At 39.2% G+C, this 23,383-nt stretch overlaps 3 protein-coding genes across 5 annotated transcripts in view; all 3 read left to right on the top strand.

The window, feature by feature from the left end:
• The first annotated feature begins 8,217 nt into the window (after positions 1–8,217).
• On the top strand, positions 8,218–12,900 carry hsp90aa1.1 (heat shock protein 90, alpha (cytosolic), class A member 1, tandem duplicate 1). The gene is made up of 11 exons (XM_017455878.3): positions 8,218–8,412; positions 9,455–9,607; positions 9,745–10,111; positions 10,224–10,357; positions 10,474–10,773; positions 10,868–11,033; positions 11,133–11,323; positions 11,451–11,598; positions 11,687–11,955; positions 12,048–12,381; positions 12,492–12,900. The coding sequence occupies exons 2-11, from the start codon at positions 9,455–9,457 to the stop codon at positions 12,599–12,601; spliced, it is 2,172 nt and encodes a 723-aa protein (XP_017311367.1). The 5' UTR covers positions 8,218–8,412; the 3' UTR covers positions 12,602–12,900.
• Positions 12,901–13,015: 115 nt separating this feature from the next.
• Positions 13,016–19,117, top strand: hsp90aa1.2 (heat shock protein 90, alpha (cytosolic), class A member 1, tandem duplicate 2). The gene is made up of 11 exons (XM_017455877.2): positions 13,016–13,224; positions 14,499–14,648; positions 14,836–15,202; positions 15,429–15,562; positions 15,686–16,000; positions 16,147–16,312; positions 16,453–16,643; positions 17,153–17,300; positions 17,415–17,683; positions 17,804–18,137; positions 18,284–19,117. The coding sequence occupies exons 2-11, from the start codon at positions 14,499–14,501 to the stop codon at positions 18,391–18,393; spliced, it is 2,184 nt and encodes a 727-aa protein (XP_017311366.1). The 5' UTR covers positions 13,016–13,224; the 3' UTR covers positions 18,394–19,117.
• Positions 19,118–22,984: 3,867 nt separating this feature from the next.
• ppp2r5cb (protein phosphatase 2, regulatory subunit B', gamma b) overlaps positions 22,985–23,383 on the top strand; it is a 34,078-nt gene continuing 33,679 nt past the window's right edge. For 2 of the 3 annotated variants that reach the window (XR_008393442.1, XM_053675695.1), the window contains exon 1: positions 22,985–23,268. Coding sequence is in view for 2 of the 3 variants with exons in the window: in XM_053675695.1 (XP_053531670.1) it covers positions 23,233–23,268 (36 nt within the window). In the remaining variant the exon portion in view is untranslated. The remainder of the gene's footprint in view (positions 23,269–23,383) is intronic. The other variant, XM_017455879.3, reaches the window with a different exon arrangement.

Raw genomic sequence — 23,383 nt, 5'->3', positions numbered from 1 at the left:
TTTCTTGTTTCATGTTTAAAGTCATAGTCATAGTCCATAGTTCATGTCATGTTTAGGCTCGTTTGTTAAGTTCACGCTGGTTTCTCCACTACCAGTCCCTCGCTGTTGTTTATGTTTCATGTTTGGTATATCGACCCTGTATCCCGTGACCACGACCTCGACTCCTGCCTAGTCCTGTGTATGCCTGTTTGCCGATCACCTGACCTTTTGCCTGTTTTTGGATTACGTTTTGGATCACGTTTTGGATTTGTCTGCCTGTCTCTCTCCTAAATAAAACCTGTTCATACTGCGCTTGCATCCATCCTAATCTCCGTTACCTCACGATACGTGACAGTATGTTAGTATAATTCATTTTAAACTCTTCTGGCAGAAAAGAGGAAGTACTCAGGGCTCCTGGGTAGAGAAGGGCTAAATTACAGAGACAGCATTTGCACAGAGCTCAGAAAGGACTTGGGGAAACTAGATCCTGGTTAGTTGGCCTAGGAAAGTCAATAGCAATGTCAGTTAGACAATTTGTGGTGTAGACGCTTGTATTAAGAAAAGTGTAGATGGTACCGGGAAAGTGCATATTACATATTAACATTAAAGAAAATAATTATGGAGGTTATAGTCTGACATCACTTTACTCATGAATTAAGTTAATACAGATGCTAACCTGTTTACATGCTGACTAGGCTAGATATTCCTCTCCATGGCTTGTAGGAGAGTAGCCCAAATACCAGCACATGGAAAAGGAATATTGTTTCATTTAAGTTTTCTTGGTAAAACACATTTTGAAGTACAAAGTCCAACACGGTTCTGACAAGTCTATATACATTCACTGAGCGTTTTATTAGGAACACTATACTAATACTGGGAAGAGCATCATTTGCTCTCAAAGCAGACTCAATTCTTCATGGCATCGATTCCACAAGATGTTGGAAACATTCTTTTGAGACTCTGGTCCATGTTGACATGATTGCATCACGCAATTCCTACAAGTTTTTCAGTTGCACTTTCATGCTTAAAATCTCCTATTCTACCACATCCCAAAGGTGTTCTACTGGATTCAGACCCGATGACTAGGGAAACCTCAGCCTTCGACCCACTTATAGTCTTACAATTTTTTGGTAGAGCGGGTTGTCCATTAATCGTAGGGCTGGTGGTTCGGTTCCTTGCCCACATGCCACCACATGCCGAAGTGTTCTTCGGGAAGGCACTGAACCCCAAGTTGCTCCCGATGGCAGGCTAGCACCTTGCATGGCATTGGTGTGTGTGTGTGTGTGTGTGTGTGTGTGTATATAAATATATATATATATATGAGAGAGAGAGAGAGAGAGAGAGAGAGAGAGAGAATGTGTGAATGAGAAACAATGTAAAGTGCTTGGAAGAACATGAATGCACTATATATGTGCAGACCGTTTACCATAAAGATTCTATACAATCAATAACCTCCTATACCCTCAGACATACAGTACATACTGTACTTCCTGTAGAGAATTTCATACTTCTAAGCCTACATTAAATGATCAGTGCATATCCAAAAGAGTCATCATTGTCGAAATAGCTTATGTTGTGTGTGTGTGTAGGCATTGTGCATTGGCATGATTTATTTATACAAATATGCTGTGTAAAATGCCAATTAAAAACAGAATGCAATGATTCGCAAATCTCATAAACCCATATGCTATAACACAGAAAACATATCAACTGTTTAAACTGAGGAAATGTAAGATTCTAAAGAAAAAAATTATCATTTTTAACTTGATGGCCGCAACACTCTGAGGGAAATTATTCATTTTTACTTTGTAATAGTTTTGTTCTTGTTCATGTTCATCAGAGATAATGCCTACGAAGGTCATGTCATGTCAGTTAGATTAGTACAGAATGTTTATCTGCTTACAGAGACACAAACATATTCTACATGTTTAGCACAAGCACTTCAGAGTGCTCTCATTCATCTATCCTGTATTCATCCTTCTGTAATAAACTTCTTCACCTGAGAGAACAAGTCTGCAAGTGCTGTCTAATTTCCATGTCAACATGTCTCAAAAAATTTGGGACAGGGGCAACAAAAGGCTGAAAAATTCTTACTTTGAAAAAGTGTAAAAGTGAGTGTGTTAGGATAGGGAACATGCTAAACTATACAAGACAGGGTGCTCCAGGACCAGGACTAAGAAACACTGTCTAACGCCAGAATTAGGTATGCTTCACATGTTTGCAGAAGTAACAATACCTGAGAACAAGTGTAGACTGAATCAAATGGGAAGGGAATGTGCCTTGCATTCAGATAATGAATATGTCTTCTCATCACAGAAACACAAGGCTGAAAAACAGTTGTTGTCTCACCAATTGTTGTTTTTTGTTTGTTTGTTTGTTTGGAGTTATTAGTGTAAGACACAAAAGCCAATTAAATTACCACAATTTATATTTTACTAGTATATGTAAATATTGAAGTGTAATATATTTTGGCAATTGCCAAAAACATGTCTTTATGTGTAAAAGCTCCAAAAGGCCATGCATACTTGATTTCCATGAAGTATAACATTTGAGACCTCCCTTACAGAAAGTATTTGATATTAAGAAACATTTCTAACACAGAAATCAATGCATTTCATACACATAAAGATGGCTTGCAATAAAATACATGGCTTAATATCACTGAACATAATATACACACAATTTTGTAGTGATGTGTGTGCAGTAGTGTATTATTTCTTCACTTTATCTTCTTCTTACTTATTCTTGGAAGTGTTACTGCCATCTACTGTGCACATTTGTATTTTGCATGGATGATGAATCCTAATGCTAAGCACACAGTATTTGATGGGCAGCTACAGGTTCACTACCCATAAATATAAGGGTTCCCCCAGTCGGACAAGTAAACAAACCCTTAATGGTTCTAGTTTGTACTTATTTTAATTCTTCTCTTTTTCTGTCTTCTATTTTATTTGTGTAATGTAGCATCAACATAATAGAGGCTATACAATAAAAAGGATGCAGGCTTAACACTAATGTATAATGCAGTTGAACAGAAGCAAGTAAATAAATGAAGAAAAATATGGCAGACAAAAACCAGGAGCAGAAGCATTTTCACCTTTTCTAAACTCACTTAACATTAATTAAACTAATGCAGCAGCACGCCTCGTCTTCAACCAGCCCAAGAGAACCCATGTCACACCCCTCTTCATCTCCCTCCACTGGCTTCCTGTATCCGCCCGTATCAAATTCAAGGCCTTGATGCTCACGTACAAGACCTTGTCTGGAACAGCACCCTCCTACCTCAACTCTCTCCTGAAGGCTTACGTTCCCTCACGCAATCTGCGATCGATCAACGACTGACAATTAGTAGTACCTACTCAGCGTGGCTCAAGGTTTTTTTTCCAGAACCTTCGCACTATCTGTCCCTCAGTGGTGGAATGAACTCCCAACCTCAATCCAGACTGCAGAATCTCTCACCATCTTCACAAAACAGCTAAAGACCCACCTCTTCCATGGACACCTAACTAAGCCCTATAAAAAAACCTTACTCTGGCTCTTACACATCTACTCTGTGCACTTTGCTTCTTCTAGAACTCGATTAAAGATCTTGTACAGTAGCACTGCTTGTATTGTTCTCCGCTTGATATAACTCTTTGCTTGTATTTCCTCATTTGTAAGTCACTTTGGATAAAAGCCTCTGCTAAATGAATAAATGTAAATGTAAACTAAATAACCAATACAATTTCTAAAATCCTCAAGGTGTTGACTAGATTACATATATGTAAAGGTAAAATGCTTATATCATACTCTAAAGAAACCCATTTTTAATGTTTGGCAGACATGTATGACATGGGTTCTTGAGACATTTTTGTTCCCCATGAGCAACAAGGCATGCATACCAACTTTCAGACATTTTGGCCTGACAGGGTTGAAATGCCATCATTTTGAATGTGGCAACTTTGAGGCCACGTGCAATTGGTGGCCCCAATTGCACGTGGGTGTGTAAAAGGCCTGGGGAGTCAGTGAGAATTTTAGAGTCTTGTGGACTTTGGAGGCAGGCAGACATCCACTGCTGGAGTGCACTAACATTTAGCCAAGCATGCATATTTCAGATATTCACAATAAATCTATTTTTCATCTTACATTCACACATTTCTCAGATTTGTTACTCAACATTGTCAAGCGTCTTCATCTGGTGATTGACTTGGACTATCCATTCTTTGACTAGCAGATGTGTAAAGTATTATTTTAGCGTAAGCGATAAATTATTATTCCTTTTAATGTTATTATTTTTGGAGAGGTTGCCATCGCACATGGCAGCATACTGTAGTGTCCTCTTTGTGTCTGACAGAGATCAAGTCCATAGGTTAATGTTCCATTGATTTGTGGACACAAGAAATATGTGCAATAGTTGTCAATTCACCAATATGTAAATAGTTCGGCCAATTTTATTTGATTCCTCATTACTCATCACCCTATATAAAGACATCTGTCCAACACAGTTCAAGTCAATCGGACCTATGGTTCATGAGGAGATTTTTGTAGTTTTGGACAAATTTTCAATCTACTGGAAAATCTATCATGGCGGATGTTATGGGTCCCAACGGCTTTTCTGTTCCATATGAGAAATAATTTTCTACTTATTGAGCAGAGGGAAAATCACGCAGACTTTGGACGTGGCCTATAGCGCTTTCTATGGGCTCATCTGGGCAATTTGTGGTGTGGGAGTTTCCTCCTGACAAACGAATCTTAATAAAAAGCTGTCTTTTGGCTTGCTAATTTCCTGATGTTGTTAATATGTTGTTAAGACTATTAAAAGTTTATATTTTGGACTTGGCTCTTTTTTTTTTGTTCCATATCACTTGTACGTGTGAATTAGTGATGTGTCGTTCATTTTGAACGAATCTTTAATATGACTCAGGAACAACGAGATGTCTCAGAGAGTGATTCGTTCATTTTTGACCGTGCATGCATTGAAACATCCTCATAGGTTCTGTACAGGAAACAGAAATGATTAGCACATCTCTTGAGTCTTTGGGTTTGAGTCGTTCATTCATCCGATGACCGCCTCATAGACGATGCATCATGCAGTACCGGCAACAGGATGAATGAACGACTCGAACCCGAAGACTCGAGAGGTGAACTAGTCCTTTCTGTTTCCTGGGAACAGACGTGACAAAAGAACGAATCGGATCGGTAGGTGCAGTGAACTAACACAGGGGTTCCCAAAGTTTTTCAGGGCAAGACCCCCCAAATGGCATTAACATTTGACCAAGGCCCCCCTTTTGCAAGATGTCTTTAAAACACATGAAAAATAGACTACTGAATATATCCCCCCCCTTTTTTTTAAATTAATAATTAAGAATTGATTGTGTGTGTGTGTGTGTGTGTGTGTGTGTGTGTGTGTGTGTGTGTGTGTGTGTGGTTGTCTGAGCGTGAGAATTATGTATTTATTTATTTTTCCACACCAAATTGTTGAGGCCCCCCGCGCACCCGACTTTGAAACCCACTGAATTAAGACTGCACAGCCTGAAGACTTAATGCTAAACTATTAATTAATCATTTATTTTTCTAATAATTCAGCCTTGGCTGCATTAACCTATAGTTTATTTTATAGTTTATTAAGTACTAGATGTGTTGGGGGAATTGAATGTGTAACATTTTAATTATATTCTGCTGAAATGAACGAAATGACTCGGATTCGTTGAAATTTCTGATTCTTTCATTTTGCTGAACGAGATTCAAAGATCCGAGTCACTAAAATGATCCGAGTCACCAAAATGATGCGAACTTCCCATCGCTAGTATGAATATACTTCTCGGTGCAATATACATTTTTATACACTCGGTTGTGCACATCTGTCCAAAATTAATTAATTATTTACTAATTTCACCCTGCAAATATGTGTAACTGATTGATTTATCGGATAATGGAAAACGCGAGAATCTATCTAGCAGTCCCTGTTTTCTTTTTAATTTTCGTCCACTTCCTCTTCCTCCTCCAGCCGCCACGTGACTGCTGGTCGGCGCATGCGCTGTTTCTCGCAGTGGCCACATGGAGAACTTTCCTGGCCGTGTGTAATATTATTCCTAGTTCTATCCGCAATAAGCAAACATAACAAAATCTTTCTATAACAAACATAGCGACTGTATTGTCAGCGTAAATATAATAACTTTACTTTTTGTCACGTGTTGTTTTTGTTCTCACGTGAGCCTACGCTTGTGTTGTTTCTGCAAATCGTGCTCCTTTTATGTTTTGTTGTTTGTTTGTTTTTGAATGAGTGGAATTGTCGAGCTTCTTGGAATAGTTTAGATGTCATTAAAACCCACCGAGTCACCATTCACAGTCCAGTATAATAAAGAGAAGACTGCATGCTGTCGGTCACTGAGCTTGAAGTCGGTGTCTAGGCTGTGCCAGCTGATTAGATAACAGAAGGAACACCTCAGGATACCCAGCGTTCTGCACCGAGATTTCCAGAAACAGTGCTCGAACATTAGAGAGTGTAGAAGTTCTGGAAATGCCGGTATCAATTTTGCATAAGAGAACATGACCGAACAATCTAGCAAGGAAGAAGTCCTGCTGCGCATGCGTGAACTGGATGCTTCTCCACTAATCCAACCGTTATCCATCATGCAGGACTGTTCTGGAACCTTAAGGAATAAACAGTAAAAGGAAAATAAACGTTAATTATTTTAAAGTTAATTATTTAATAACAGCAGTTATTCCTTTGGAAGCAATTTGCCAATTGTGATTAAAAAAATATATACTAACAAAACATCTTACTTTATTTTCACCTGTAATGTTGTGGAACAAGTTAGTTCCTGTCACACTTACATTATTATTACAGCTATAAACAGTCATTCCTTTTAAACAGTCAGCACTCTTTTCTCTCTGTATCTCTCTATCTTGAAGTTAATAAGACAAAAAAAGTATAAGAACAAGCACATTGATATAAACCTCGTAGCCAGAACTTCTGTCTGAGCTGTGCTGTAATAAAACAGTCTTCCAAAGCATTCAACTGTGCCAGTGGTATATATATATATATATATATATATATATATATATATATATATATATATATATACATATATATATATATATATGAGTCTTTATTGGTCACATATACAGTAGAGCACAGTGAAATTGTTTTCTTCACATACCAGAGTGCAGGGTCAGCCATGATGCGGTGCCCCTGGAGCAGAGAGGGTTAAGGGCCTTGCTCAAGGGCCCAACAGTGGAAGCTTGGCAGTGCTGGGGCATGAACCCGGGACCTGTAACCCAGAGCCTTAACCGCTAAGCCACCACTTCCCCCCTGGTGTGGTTGTGTGTATATGTGTGTGTGTGTGTATCATTCCTGTATTTTATATATATATATATATATATATATATATATATATATATATATATATATATATATATATATATATATATAAAATACAGGAATGATGTTGGTGACAGCTGTCTGAAAGGTAAAACAAACAAATATTTGCTTGTTTATTATATTATGTTTTGTAGATAGATATGACATTTTCAAAATAACTGATATAAGGTAAAACTTACCAGATTTTTTTTTGATAACCAGAATCAGATAATTTCTTTGTTTATGATAAACATATGCATATATTCAAATGGATTACCAACAAATGTGAAAGTAATTTTCAGATTTATCTATCTTGTCTAGAGATGTATTCTTAAAAACATAATACAAAGCTAGTGTTGAGGAAAAAGCATATAAATTCATCCTTCTAAAATGTTTACTCATTGTTGTCCCAATGAAAATGTTTAAAACTTTGTTCTTATCACTGATAATAACTCATCTTGATCAAGCCATCCTGAGCAGATTCAAGTCATCCTCAAGTCTACCTTCACCTCAGCAATAATCATGATTGGCAAGTGTTCCATTACTAAAATGTTTTATACATTTCAAGACAACCAGTCATTTCCATTGGCCTGTGGCTGGTTTGTTTGTTCTGTGAATATCAACACCTTGAATTTAAGTACCAGTGACAACTGACTCAAGATTACAGCAATTTACCCAATAATGTTGTTACTCTACAGTTGTGAAGAAATTCCTGCCCACAGCTGTGACACTGACAGGCCCATGTGCCACCGACTGTCAGGAAAGTGCTTGCTGTGACTGACAGACGCCTCCTGTAACTGGTTGACCCTAAATGGACACATGGTGTATGGGCAGAGACCTCCCCCAAACCTAAAAGCCTCTGTGCCTTCCCTATCTACCACAGGGGTATTCCTTCTGGAACATTCTGGATGGGAGTTTCGAGAAACGTGTCCTCCAAGTATAAAAAGACTGAAGCAGGCCTACAGATCTGTAGATAGCACTCAAAAGAGAGCGCACAACAGACAAGACACTAGAAGATTCAACACGAGCCGAGTGTACCCTCATACTCAAGAAGATTCATATATCAATTCATAAAGAATCCATTTGAAAAGGTAAGCAAGCTAAACTAAACTTTGAAGTTAGACTACAGTTAAGCCTCTAATTATTTAGGAAAATTAATAATTTAACCATCTATAGATTTATCATAAATATGGAGTTGTTCAGTTAATCATGTGAATTATGTTTTTTCAATACTTTGAATTGAACTACCCTTTGTAGTTTTTACGATTATACATGATATTTCATAGATTTCAGGGATTTTCACATTATTCGTACTTAAAACAAACAAACAAAAAAAACTATAGACTATTTGGTATTTATACAATGCTTTCTATGTTTTGAATGCAACGGTGTTGCAATGTTTCTAACTTTAGTAATTAAATGAGAAAGGTCAGTCAGAGAGCACATGGCACAGACCATATGGCAATATGGCTGCCTGGCAACTGCAGCCAGTATATGAGTCAACAAGTGTACAACCTATGAAATGTGAATAAGCCAGAATAGATGGGTTGAATTGCAACACAAGTGCTAATTCACATAATCTATAACATTATCCTTATACGAGTAACTCTGGATACTTTACCCCTATTCACAGGTGTAAGGTGCCAGTTGGTGTCAGATTTCTAGAGGAATTATAACAGCTGCCGCTTTATGTCTCATTAGCCTGTTCTTTCAGCTCCTTTATATAGAAATTTAAATTAGAAAAAGATTTTACTGAAACAACAGTCTTTCTTTAAATAGTGTTTTTGAATTATTCCATCTTAAAAAGAACAATCAAAGGATAGTTATTTATTGATTTATATTATTTATAATAGTAACAGATTTTGCAAAGAAGACAGTGTCTTTAACTTTTATATTATTAAAATATTATGAATGTGTTAACAAATATTATAAATATTAAAAAGTTTTCTAGTGGTAAATAAGAGTAATTAAAATAAGTCAAATCTATATTTCAAACATAACTTTATAATAAAAGATACCAAACATACAAATACTGTAAAACAATAACTGAATTAATTGAATGATTTGTAGATTTTTAACACTGGTTAATATTCTTCTTATTACACCCCCCCCCCCCTTCCTGTATGAACATAGATGCCTGAGAAAGCTGCCCAGCCCATGATGGAGGAAGATGTGGAGACTTTTGCCTTTCAGGCAGAAATTGCTCAGCTGATGTCTCTGATCATCAACACCTTCTATTCTAACAAGGAAATCTTCCTCAGGGAACTTATCTCTAACTCCTCTGACGTAAGTTTAACACGCATATTATACCAAATTTACGGCGGTCTTAAGAGATGGTAGATGAAACACACCAGATTTATTGGGGACACTTGGTTGTCTGAATTGATCACAATACATTTGGTGTGTGTGTGTCATATTTACAGGCTTTGGACAAGATCAGATATGAGAGCTTGACAGATCCAAGCAAACTTGATTCCTGCAAGGATCTGAAGATTGACATCATTCCTGACTTGAAGGAGCGTACCCTGACCATAATTGACACTGGCATTGGCATGACCAAAGCCGATCTCATCAACAACTTGGGAACCATCGCCAAGTCTGGAACCAAGGCATTCATGGAGGCTCTGCAGGCTGGAGCCGACATCTCTATGATTGGCCAGTTTGGTGTGGGTTTCTACTCAGCCTTCCTGGTAGCTGAGAAAGTCACAGTCATCACCAAACACAATGATGATGAGCAGTATATCTGGGAGTCAGCAGCAGGGGGTTCCTTTACAGTGAAGCCTGATTGCAGTAGGACTTTTAAAAATTATAAACATATATAAAGATTTATATACTCTGCAATGTATTATAAAAACATTAATTCCATTCATTTATATGTGGCTTTTTTTTTTCAAACTTATAGGTGAGCCACTCGGTCGAGGCACAAAAGTGATTCTTCATCTGAAGGAGGACCAGTCAGAATATACTGAGGAGAAACGTATCAAGGAGGTTGTTAAGAAGCACTCTCAGTTCATCGGCTACCCAATCACTCTCTTTGTAAGTGATTCTACGTACTATAATGCTGTTTTAGAAAACTCTTGTTACTTCTGTTATGTCCCTCTCTTCACATTTGCATGGATTTAATGTTGATCATTCTAACCATCTGCTGGTAGATTGAGAAGCAGAGAGAAAAGGAAGTTGATCTAGAAGAAGGAGAGAAGGAGGAGGAGGTTCCAGCTGGTGATGACAAGGATAAGCCCAAGATTGAGGATGTAGGATCTGATGAGGATGAAGACAGCAAAGATGGCAAAAACAAAAGGAAGAAGAAGGTCAAGGAAAAGTATATTGATGCCCAGGAGTTGAACAAGACCAAGCCTATCTGGACCCGTAACCCTGACGACATCACCAATGAGGAATATGGAGAATTCTACAAAAGCCTTACTAATGACTGGGAAGATCACCTTGCAGTCAAGGTGAGTTAATATAAATAAATAAAAATAAATTTAATTGGATGTATTATTTATATTGTCAGTGACTGTTTTACCAGTTGTTGTTTTTTTCATATAGCACTTCTCAGTAGAGGGCCAACTGGAGTTCCGCGCTTTGCTATTTGTTCCACGAAGAGCAGCTTTTGACCTCTTTGAGAGCAAGAAGAGGAGAAACAACATCAAGCTCTATGTGCGCAGAGTCTTCATTATGGATAACTGCGAAGATCTAATGCCCGAATATCTTAGTAAGTGTGCAAAAATATTACTTATCATTATCACTGACTAGAAAAGTACAATAAGATGGTAGCATGGCCCATTTAATTATGTATCTTTTTTAAAATTAGATTTTATGAAGGGTGTGGTGGACTCTGAGGATCTGCCACTAAACATTTCCAGAGAGATGCTACAGCAGAGCAAGATTCTCAAAGTCATCCGAAAGAACCTCGTCAAGAAGTGCCTTGAGCTCTTCACTGAACTCTCTGAGGAAAAGGACAACTACAAGAAGTTCTACGAGCAATTCTCCAAAAATATCAAGGTAGATTTACATTGCTTCTAAGTTAAAGTATTTTATTAACATACATTAACATACATTAGGGTACATTTACAAAATGAAGACTTAAATTACATACCAGAAGTAGCTTACATTTTCTGTTCTATTTCAGCTTGGTATCCATGAAGATTCTCAGAACCGGAAGAAGCTTTCAGAGCTTTTGCGCTACTATACTTCCAACACTGCAGATGAGATGGTGTCTCTGAAGGACTATGTCTCTCGCATGAAGGACAACCAGAAGCACATCTATTACATCACTGGTTCGTACCAGACTATGATTCACACATATAATACAAACACTGTATCTTAAATATAACTTATTTTATGCATCTTTTCTACTTCCCTAAGGTGAGACAAAGGAACAGGTGGCCAACTCTGCCTTTGTGGAACGGCTGCGCAAAGCTGGCCTGGAGGTGATCTACATGATTGAGCCCATTGATGAGTATTGTGTTCAGCAGCTAAAAGAATATGATGGCAAAACCCTGGTGTCAGTGACCAAGGAGGGTCTGGAGCTGCCTGAGGATGAAGAGGAAAAGAAGAAGCAGGAAGATCTTAAAAACAAATTTGAGAACCTTTGCAAGATCATGAAAGACATATTAGATAAAAAGATTGAAAAGGTAAAAACAAAACATTCTGATTACATAACATTTTCAAATATTCTGCTCATTATGAAACATTTTTCATGATGCATCTTTGTCCTCCTAACAAGGTTGTTGTATCCAACCGCCTGGTTGCCTCCCCCTGCTGTATTGTGACCAGTACATATGGCTGGACAGCCAACATGGAGAGGATCATGAAGTCTCAAGCGCTGAGGGACAACTCCACCATGGGCTACATGACAGCCAAGAAACACCTGGAGATCAACCCTCTGCACCCGATTATTGAGACCCTTAGAGAGAAGGCAGAGGCTGACAAGAACGACAAAGCTGTGAAAGACCTTGTGATTCTGCTGTTCGAGACTGCCTTGCTGTCTTCAGGATTCACCCTGGAGGACCCACAGACACACGCTAACCGTATCTACAGGATGATCAAACTTGGTCTCGGTGAGTTATAATACTTGCTCGTCAATATCCTTTTTTTAAAATGAACTGTAGCTCAGAAATGTTTGGATAAAAAGTACATTTTCTAACATGCTCTTCCTGCGCTTTCAAAGGCATTGATGATGATGATTCGGCTGTGGAGGATATTGTCCAGCCTAGCGAGGAGGACATGCCAGTTCTGGAGGGTGATGATGATACGTCCCGAATGGAGGAAGTTGACTAAGGTTTTGTCTACATGTAGCACACAAAAAAAAATAAAAAAAAATAAATCAATGTATTTAACAGGAAAAACATTCTTATGTCAATTAGACTTTGTAACAGGGATAATCAGTTTGTAACTAGTCTATTTATTCTTATTCTTCTTCTTATTATTATTTAATTTCGTTATGTTAATATTTTATGCTTCTTGTTTGACTTGTTCATTGGAAATTTGAAGTTTCTGCTGTTTTTTAACCACTTTTTTTTTTAAATCGTTTATGGAACTCAATATTTCTAATAAAATATCATTTATAAACCAATAAACTGGCTGTCCAAAGTGAAATTATTCCTCATGGAAAACGAAAACATTTAGTTTTCCAAACCACCCCCCCAAACCCCTGTTGATTGACAGACCGTTAAGACCCGCCTCGCGCACACAACAGAGTGCGCCGCGAAGATTCGAGATGTTTCCCGAAACAGAGCCGTTTCTCGAACACTCTGTGGAAGCGCTATATATATATAAAGCCGCCGCGCGCGCTGTTCCGCCATCACAGTACACACACTCGTCCGTAGAGACAGGCTGAAAGTCAGGTAGCGTCGCGATAAACTTCTCGGCTTTTTCATATTAAGAGACTCCTAACAGTCAAGGTAAGCTGATGAGCTTCGGGGAAAGTCTTCAAAGACATTTTTATTCATCTCTTTAACGTTTGTACCTTGCTGTTTTAACCGTACAGTCGTATGTTGTGACTTATAATTATGCTAATGAGCTCAGTAAGACATGTGACCTGTTTTATTAAAATTATTAACCGTAGAACGTTAAAACTGTTTGCTGAGGCGAAGTGTGGGAGTTTTCCAGGTAAATTTACAGCTAGCTTGCTAGTTAGCTAGCCGGTCTGACAGATGGTTTGCTAGCATGATTGAATACGCTTTAGCACAGGACTAGGAATGAACATAGCTGACTTAATCTAGGATGGAGAACACGATGAATGTGAACCAGATCCTTAACAGTGTTTCTGTGCTAAAGTTAAGCTAGTGCATTCTAATGGAGGGAAATAAATGGAGAAAAACTACAGTGTGCTTTTTAAAAAAAAAAAAATGTTAATCATATATTACACTTCAGACGTGGTTTTGATGGCTTTTTTTTTATAATATGCGATTTATGGAAAGACAACAAACTCGAGTGCGTAAGTTTAATTCTTAACAGAATATACACATGGAGAATGTCTTATCCTGATTGTGTTGAGAGAGGTGTTTCACTGTGAATATAGTCGGAGTTGTGAGAGAGTCGTGCTGTTAAACTGTAGAATTACTTGAGTTGACCGTCCTTGAGCTGAAGGAGTGTGGTTCTTGTTGAGAGATGTGCTGAGATCCTGCTTGTTGTCCATGTGTTCGGTGCGGCTCATGGCGATGTTCGCAGATGACGCGAAACAGTGGAGCTTTCTAGAAGGCTGTAGTTAATCACGGCAGCCGGTAGGTGGCGTACTGGTGCGTCAGGCAGACATGAGGTCGTGGATTGTTCCGGAAAATACATAGGGAAACGTAACACATGGAAAAACTTAAAATGGGTTTCACCTCGTCTTAAAACTGTTTCACATTGTCTTCAACTCCGAATAAAAAGCAACCGATACGACCCCACCCCACACGCAACCCGAACCATATGATTAAGCTGTTTAGTTATGTAATAAGATGTATGGCTTCTACTGAAGTGCAGACACAAGCTCATTTTAATCTGTACCATACATTCATGCACAAGCAGTTAAGATAGCTTTACAGCTAGATCATTTAGAAAATAGCGTTACACAAGCTAACAGGTTTTAATGGTGTAATCAGGAAGAATGGACAGTTGCTGAAATGCGTATTTTGCAACTGAGATTTGGGTTCAATGGTGTATTACATCTCAACTGCCCTCCTGTCTCATACAGATGCCAGAAGCACATGACCAGCCAATGGAGGAGGAAGCAGAGACCTTTGCCTTCCAGGCAGAAATTGCCCAGCTGATGTCTCTGATCATCAACACCTTCTACTCAAACAAAGAAATCTTTCTCAGGGAGCTAATCTCCAACTCCTCAGATGTAAGCAGTCACCCAAATGTCACCATATAATAAGATGTACATAAAAGCTAAGAAGTCTTCAGAAGTAGGAGAATCATTATACGTTTACACTTAATTAATGGTAATGTTGGGACCAGATGTAATGTATTGTAGAAGTTATGTATGAAGCAATTTTGTCATTGCCTCTTTCTTTCTTTTATTCATTTAGGCATTGGACAAAATCCGATATGAAAGTCTGACCGACCCAAGTAAGCTAGATTCTGGAAAAGACCTGAAAATTGAAATCATTCCCAACAAAGAAGATCGCACACTGACCATCATAGACACTGGCATTGGCATGACCAAGGCCGATCTCATCAACAACTTGGGAACCATCGCCAAGTCTGGAACCAAGGCGTTCATGGAGGCTCTGCAGGCTGGAGCCGACATCTCTATGATTGGCCAGTTTGGTGTGGGTTTCTACTCAGCCTACCTGGTAGCTGAGAACGTCACGGTCATCACCAAACACAACGATGATGAGCAGTATGCCTGGGAGTCATCCGCTGGGGGTTCATTCACAGTGAAGGTGGATAACTGTAAGTATTTAACATTGTACTGCTGTTAATTCAATTATTAAATGTTTGTCCTATAGTTGACTTGAAAAACAATAACAATGCATTAGAAACCTGAGGAGTCAAGGGGAAATTAATTCATTTAGCATTTTGTTGTAATAAAAATGGTGTTAAGATTATAAATGGTTGTATGATTGTTAGCTTAGTTTATTAATGTTACATTATTAAATGAATATTCATGTTCTTATAGCTGAACCAATTAAGCGTGGCACAAAGGTGATTCTGCATTTGAAGGAGGATCAGACGGAATACATTGAGGAGAAGCGTATTAAGGAGATTGTCAAGAAGCACTCGCAGTTCATTGGCTATCCCATCACATTATATGTAAGAAACTATTATGATTTAATTAAAATTTGAAATTAAATTTAATTTACTGGCTGTCCTCGTGTCCTCACGCTTGTATCTAGTAGTTTCATGCTTATCCTTGCCTATTTTCTTAACGTGAAGGTGGAGAAAGAACGTGACAAGGAGGTGAGTGATGATGAAGCAGAGGAAGAGAAGGAGAAGGACAAAAGTGAGGAGGAAGGAGAGAAAGATGACGATAAGCCAGAGATTGAGGATGTTGGATCAGATGATGAGGACCATGACAAGAACACTGATAAGAAGAAGAAGAAAAAAATCAAGGAGAAGTATATTGACCAGGAAGAGCTCAATAAGACCAAGCCTTTGTGGACCCGCAACCCTGATGACATCACTAATGAGGAGTATGGAGAGTTCTACAAGAGCCTGACAAATGATTGGGAGGACCACCTCGCTGTTAAAGTGAGTCTGTGAAACAGTTGTTGGGGTTTTTTTTTGTTTTTTTTAAATCATGAGAGGATTATGGTGATCATAAGTGTGTTTCCTTAAATTAGTAATCACAATGTTTATCACATAACAGCACTAATTTCCGCTTGCTTTTCTTGCAGCATTTCTCAGTTGAAGGGCAGCTTGAGTTCCGTGCCTTGCTCTTTGTTCCTCGCAGAGCTCCTTTCGATCTTTTTGAGAACAAGAAAAAGAAGAACAACATTAAGCTCTATGTGCGCAGAGTCTTTATCATGGACAACTGTGATGAACTCATTCCAGAGTATCTCAGTAAGTGAATCAGTAATGTATAACGAAATGTATGAATGTACTATTAAGGCACCCGACAAAATTGGGAACAGATGGCCGTAATGCACTTGTTGCTTAATGTTTTTTATTTGTATTATTAAAAAAATCTTGCTCTTTATTAGACTTCATCAAGGGTGTCGTGGATTCTGAGGACTTGCCCCTGAACATCTCCAGAGAGATGCTGCAACAGAGTAAGATCCTCAAAGTCATCCGAAAGAACCTGGTCAAGAAGTGCCTTGAGCTCTTCACTGAACTTGCCGAGGACAAGGACAACTACAAGAAATATTATGAACAGTTCTCAAAGAATATCAAGGTATGTTGCCGGGTTAAACATTAAACCTTTTATACTGTGTATGAGTGCTAAAATGTGAAACGCTGAATAATGAAACACTGCAACACAACAGTTGCTCCTTTTGAAGTCACTGGGACCCGTAGTAAAAATCGAGCATGAAACCTCATGGCTGTTTTTTTTCACTCTTGTTTTGAAGCACTACGTTATGTTTTGCTTACTTGATTACAGCATACCAGTTTCGAAGCATTAACACAAGAAATTTTTCATGAGTTGTGATAGAAATAGACTGGGAACTGAATGGTTCTGATATTCTTTACTAACTGGAGAAGGCTACCATATGCCCCACTCATTGCATGTCATCTGATTGCCATCTGTTGCTTGGTTTGATCCTGTAAACCTACCCAAAGCTGATTAGTGTTCATGCAGTCTTCTAATACACTGTGCAAACTGGGCATTTTTTTTAAATTCTATTTTATTTTTACATTTTTAGGCATTTGAAAGCTTTATTTTGTATACCTTCTATCCAACAGCTCGGTATCCATGAGGACTCTCAGAATAGGAAAAAACTCTCTGAGCTGCTGCGCTACTACACCTCTGCCTCTGGAGATGAGATGGTGTCCCTTAAAGATTACGTCACCCGCATGAAGGACACCCAGAAGCAGATCTACTACATTACTGGTAAGGACTATATCAGTAACACTATACGTTAAGTTTAGTGTTTAGATCAGGACCTTTTGGTGGACTGTTTGTTTTAGAGTGTCATTTAAGAGATTTGTATAAAATCTGTTGCAGGTGAGACCAAGGAACAGGTGGCCAACTCTGCCTTTGTGGAACGGCTGCGCAAAGCTGGCCTGGAGGTGATCTACATGATTGAGCCCATTGATGAGTACTGTGTTCAGCAACTGAAGGAATTTGAGGGCAAGAACCTCGTATCAGTGACCAAGGAGGGTCTGGAGCTGCCTGAGGATGAGGAGGAAAAGAAGAAGCAGGAGGAGAAGAAGGCACAGTTTGAGAACCTGTGCAAGATCATGAAGGACATCCTTGAAAAGAAGGTTGAGAAGGTAAGGGGGGGAAAGTTTTTAAAAAGTAAACTTTTTTTAAATTTATTTTATTTATTTATTATTATTTTAGTACTAAAGTCAGATCTCTCTGGACTCATTCTCTCATTTCTTCTGTTCCAGGTTACTGTCTCTAACCGCCTGGTTGCTTCCCCCTGCTGCATTGTGACCAGTACATATGGTTGGACAGCCAACATGGAGAGGATCATGAAGGCCCAGGCTCTGAGGGACAACTCTACCATGGGCTACATGGCTGCCAAGAAGCACCTAGAGATCAACCCTGATCACCCTATTATTGAAACCCTGCGGCAAAAAGCAGAGGCCGACAAGAACGACAAGTCTGTAAAAGATCTGGTCATCTTGCTATTCGAGACTGCGCTGCTCTCGTCAGGCTTCACCCTTGACGATCCTCAGACACATTCAAACCGCATCTATAGGATGATCAAGCTGGGCTTGGGTAAGAATACAGCTCATGTCAACTACACCAATTTTTGTTCTCGTGAGCATGAACCAACCAAACAGGTTTTCAGAAAAGACCGTGTGGGTACACAATGTAGATGTAGTTTTTAGCATCCTCAAGTTTCTGTTTTCCATCTGTTTTAGGCATTGAGGAGGATGACCTGTCAACTGAAGAGCCCAGCTCTGCTCCCATTGAGGACATGCCCCCCTTGGAAGGGGATGACGACACATCTCGCATGGAGGAGGTTGATTAAAACTGCTTTCAGTTCACAGTTCTGTAAAAATTGTACGGGTTTAAATGTGTGGGCTTGATATGCACCTGGGTGGCTGCAGTTTTGTAGTAGTGACGGCCACCAGGAATACAACTAACTGCATATGTTCCCATGTGTAAAAAGATGCATGTATTTATCAGTAAGACTGTATCTAAACATAAAGGCAAAGTTTTCCAGATATCGTTGTTCTGTCTCTGTTCTAAACGTCAATATTTAGAACTGCGCTAGACCTAAACTGTTCCTGGAAACCTAGTTCAGAATATAAAGAATGAGCTCGTGATTGTTACATGCAGCACTCTAATACTTGGAACACCAAGTGTGTTTGGGAGACTGCTACTTAGTTGTGCAGCTGTACCTGGCTAGGTGCCTGGGTGCTAATTGAGCCCACTTGGTATGACTTTTCAAATCCGGATTAAGTGCACCTGTTCCTATTTTTCTTGTTCTTACAGCTTTACAGCTTTTTTTGTATTTTGAGTTGTCTGCATTTTTGTATTTATTTACATTCCACAAATTTTTTTTTTTAATTTTTATTTTTTTATTTTTTCTGGCAAAGTGTAATGCTGATTCTGAGATTGCAAAATAAATTTCAATCATTAGTGTTTTTTTTTTTTTACTCTTATGTCGTGTAAAATCCTGTACATTCTATCAACTGTTGCTTAACTGATTGAATAAATGACATTACAATGACATGCTGTGCATCCAGAAAGATTGACATGGTTCACTTTTTCCACATTTTATGTTGCAGCCTTATTCCAAAATGGGTAAAATTAATTATTTTCCTAAAAATTCTACAAACAATACCCCATAACAACATGAAAGGTTTGTTTGAAATCTTCGCAAATTTATTTAAAAAAAAAAAAAAAAAAAAAAAAAGCACATGTACATAAGTAGTCACAGCCTTTACTCAGTACTTTGTTGAAGCACCTTTGGCACCAATTATAGCCTCAAGTCTTTGAGTATGATGCTACAAGCTGGGCCCACCTATTTTTGGGAGGTTTCTCCCATTCTTCTTTGCGGGGCCTCTCAAGCTCCATCAGTTTGGATGGGGAGCATCAGTGCACAGCCATTTTCAGATCTCTCCAGAGATGTTCAAGTCTGGGCTCTGGCTGGGCCACTCAAGCACAGAGTTGTCCTGTAGCCACTCCTTTTGTTATCTTGGCTGTGTGCTTATTGTCATTGTCCTGTTGGAAGATGAACCTTTGTCCCAGTCTGAGGTCCAGAACGCTCTGGAGCAGGTTTTCATCAAGGATGTCTCTGCACATTGCTGCATTCATCTTTCCCTCGATCCTGACTAGTCTCCCAGTTCCTGCCACTGAAAAACATCCCCACAGCATGATGCTGCCACCACCATGCTTCACTGTAGGGATGGTATTGGCCAGGTGATGAGTGGTGCCTGGTTTCCTCCAGACATGATGCTTGCCATTCGGCCAAAGAGTTCAATCTTTGTCTTGGTCTGAGAGTTCTTCAGGTGCCTTTTGGCAAACTCCAGGCCGGCTGTCATGTGCCTTTTACCGAGGAGTGGCTTCCGTCTGGCCACTCTACCATTCAGGCCTGATTGGTGGAGTGCTGCAGAGATGGTTGTTCTTCTGGAAGGTTCTCCTCTCTCCACAGAAACACGATAGAGCTCTATCAGAGTGACCATCAGGTTTTTGGTCACCTCCCTGACTAAGGCCCTTCTCCCCCTATCGCTCAGTTTGGCCGTGCAGCCAGCTCTAGGAAGAGTCCTGGTGGTTCCAAACTTCTACCATTTACGGATGATGGAGGCCACTGTGCTCATTGGGACCATCAATGCTGCAGAAATGTCTCTGTACCCTTCCCCAGATCTGTGCCTCTATACAATCCTGTCTCTGAGGTCTACAGACAATTCCTTGGACTTCATGGCTTGGTTTGTGCTCTGACATGCATTTGTTAACTGTGGGACCTTATATAGACAGGTGTGTGCCTTTCCAAATCGTGTCCAATCAACTGAATTTACCACAGGTGGACTCAAATCAAGTTGTGGAAACATCTCAAGGATGATCAGTGGAAACAGGATGCACCTGAGCTCAATTTTAAGTGTCATGGCAAAGGCTGTGAATACTTATGTACATGTGCTTTTTTGTTTTTTATTTTTAATAAATTTGCAAAGATTTCAAACAAACTTCTTTCAGGTTGTCATTATGGGGTATTGTTTGTAGAATTTTGAGGAAAATAATGAATTTAATCCACTTTGGAATAAGGCTGTAACATAAAATGTGGAAAAAGTGAAGTGCTGTGAATACTTTCCAGATGCACTGTAAGTGCAGCTAATTATCATGGCAATACATTGTTTTATTGCTGTGACTATAACTGACAATGTGGTGATTGGTCGTTTCCATTAATTGACCGGGCCGAGTTTGACTTAGTCTCGTGAACCATGCTAGAGAGCATCTGAGGCTAAATCGGGAGGGGGCTGACACATGCTGCCTAACAGATGGGCTACATTCAGTTCATTGTATATGACAAAGTCAGCTGATATGGTACCCTTGATGGTGGACCTGATTAAACAGACTGAATGACGTAGATATAAACTACATAGATGAACCTAATAAACTTGCAACTGAGTGTATATGCCATGTCGAACTAAAAATCAGATGAGTACAACAATGCCAGGTCTATGTACACGTCTTCAGTTCTTATTTTAAGCAGCAGATGGCACCAGAACACAATCTGTCTTTCTTTTCTTTCATTTTTTTCCCTTCTTTTTTTGCCTCCATAAAATAATCTAATGCATTCTCAGATCATGGCTTTTCTAGAGTAGAGGTTCATAAGATGTTTGCAGACAGGGACCCCTTTGACTGTAGAATTAATTTCATGGACCCTCTCAGCACCGCTCCCCCCCCCCCCCCTTTTTTTTTTTACTTAATGAACAAAATTAGTTATTAATTTGTTTTTTTTTTTTTAATGTACAATAATATTGTGTAACCTGTGGAGCTGTACCTTTATTTTTTTTTAATTCCAGAATTTTCCAATGAGAGAATACATCAGGCCCAAGCAGATTTCCTTCTTGTTTTTGAATTTTGGTTTAAATCCATTCGTTACAAATGAAGAGATGAAAGACTAAGAACTAAATAACATACATACATAAATAAATAAATAAAAAACAATAACAATGGTTGTGATTTCCACCACTGTAACTAAAGTGTGTTCAAGAACATACCATATATCCTATAGCTTCATCATTTTCAATCATTGAGAAATGAGTGTTGTGAGGAACAGTTTAATATTTGAATGAAAACGATTAAAATGATGAAATCGCTAGCATAACAAACATGCTATGTTCTCACCTCACACTCAGTATTCCTGGGATCAAGACCTAAAGACTGGGAAGAATATAATATATGAATAAACTGAATCTTTGAATAGTTGGAGGGGATCCATGACAATTATTTTATAGTTAAGATGTTATAGTTAGGGGGGCACAGTGGCTTAGTGTTGGCACATTTGCTTCACATCTCCAGGATTGGGCGTTCGATTCCTTCCTCCACTCGGTGTGTGTGGAGTTTGCATGTTCTCACTGTGCTTTGGGGGTTTCCTCCAGCAAATATATGCGTTGCAGGCTGATTGGCATCTCTTAATTGTCTATAGAGTGTGAATGGGAGTGTGAGTGTGTGTGGGATCGTACCCTGCAATGGGTTGGCACCCCATCCAGGGATATACTCCAGGATCCCTGCGTAGGGTCCCTGTGTAAGATAAACGATACAGAAAATGAATGGATGGAGGTTATAATTCGATGTTCCTGGGTATAAAAAGTATGAGAACCCCTGCTGCATTAGGTCTGTCGTAAATAGTCTAAAATGAAATAAAAATGACTTGTGGAAGTTACATTTTTCTAAGGCTATAAACAATTGTCTACTTAGCAATGGATGTTTGGTTGACAGGCCATTTGGGCTTTGGGCAGCTGAGACTCAAAACAATATTTGAATATGTTTATGTTTCTCGGTTATAGTAAAGGCACACAAAATCACTTCTCATGCCTGGGGATGCTCCTACCAGCAGGTGTGTATAATCAGGTGTGAGTGTAAATAAGACTTGGGGGGGTAATGTGACAAAGTGAATTGAGCTCTTTAATTTTGTAAACAGCACTTGAATTTTTTTTTTTTCAACACTTTTTGCAATTGGTTTTCAGTCCTATCCCAAACGTACCCTTTTCTCTCCAGTAAACCTTTTATTCTGGTGAGTGTCATGGTGAATCCGGAGCTTATTTGAGAGGAACGCACCCTGAATGGGGCTCCAGACCATCACAGGACACCACACACACAACTAGGGACAGGTCACCAATTCACCTACTGGCATGTTTTTTTTTTTTTTGTTTTTTTTTTTTGGGGGGGGAGATGGGAGGAAACTGGAGAACCTGGCACAAACCCATGCAGAGAAACTGTAACCTGAGCTCTGAACCTGTGACCCTGGTGCTGTGAGTCTGCTCCTACTGCTGTGTAATATAAATATGAAAGGGTGAAGTTGCAGATTCACTAAAAGTACAATCTCAGTAGAGAAAATGAAAAAAAGGAAGAAAAAAAAGACATGTACAGTTCCTCTTTAAGCAAAAGTTTCAAACGTGGACACAACATCATCGAGGTGTTTAAAACGTGTTTCAGCCACAGGGAACCAAATCCCTGTCTCATGAATATGAAGTAATTTGGGTGTTGTTTGCAAATGACTGTGTGGAGATGTTTGACAGAGCGGCGCGCTGACACTCTGAGGTGAACACCGAGCCGCCTCTCGGAGGAGATATGAGGGGGAAAGTGTGTGTGTAGCTCCAGTCGGGGAGTGGGCTCTGAGACTGAGGCTTGGGTCGGTCATATGAGTGCGATGCCGAACAAAACAAAAAAAGACAAGGTAACGTGCATTTCCGACACAGCTGCATGTTCTTTCGCAAGCATATCTTAAATGTGTCGGGGGGGTAATAATAATAATAGTAGTAATAGTAATAATAAACCCAAAGGCTCGCGCA

Source organism: Ictalurus punctatus, chromosome 25 (genome assembly GCF_001660625.3).
Source record: "Ictalurus punctatus breed USDA103 chromosome 25, Coco_2.0, whole genome shotgun sequence".
NCBI lineage: Eukaryota > Metazoa > Chordata > Actinopteri > Siluriformes > Ictaluridae > Ictalurus > Ictalurus punctatus.
This window is presented reverse-complemented; position numbering and strand designations above follow the sequence as displayed.

Bases quoted from the DNA above. Each gene is read 5' to 3' on its own strand.
- hsp90aa1.1 (XM_017455878.3), top strand. From the start codon at position 9,455: ATGCCTGAGAAAGCTGCCCAGCCCATGATGGAGGAAGATGTGGAGACT. The intron at 10,358-10,473 runs GTAAGTGATTCT...ATCTGCTGGTAG, and splicing joins GCTACCCAATCACTCTCTTT to ATTGAGAAGCAGAGAGAAAA. The intron at 11,034-11,132 runs GTAAGTGTGCAA...TTTTAAAATTAG, and splicing joins TCTAATGCCCGAATATCTTA to ATTTTATGAAGGGTGTGGTG.
- hsp90aa1.2 (XM_017455877.2), top strand. From the start codon at position 14,499: ATGCCAGAAGCACATGACCAGCCAATGGAGGAGGAAGCAGAGACCTTT. The intron at 17,301-17,414 runs GTAAGGACTATA...AATCTGTTGCAG, and splicing joins GCAGATCTACTACATTACTG to GTGAGACCAAGGAACAGGTG. The intron at 17,684-17,803 runs GTAAGGGGGGGA...CTTCTGTTCCAG, and splicing joins TTGAAAAGAAGGTTGAGAAG to GTTACTGTCTCTAACCGCCT.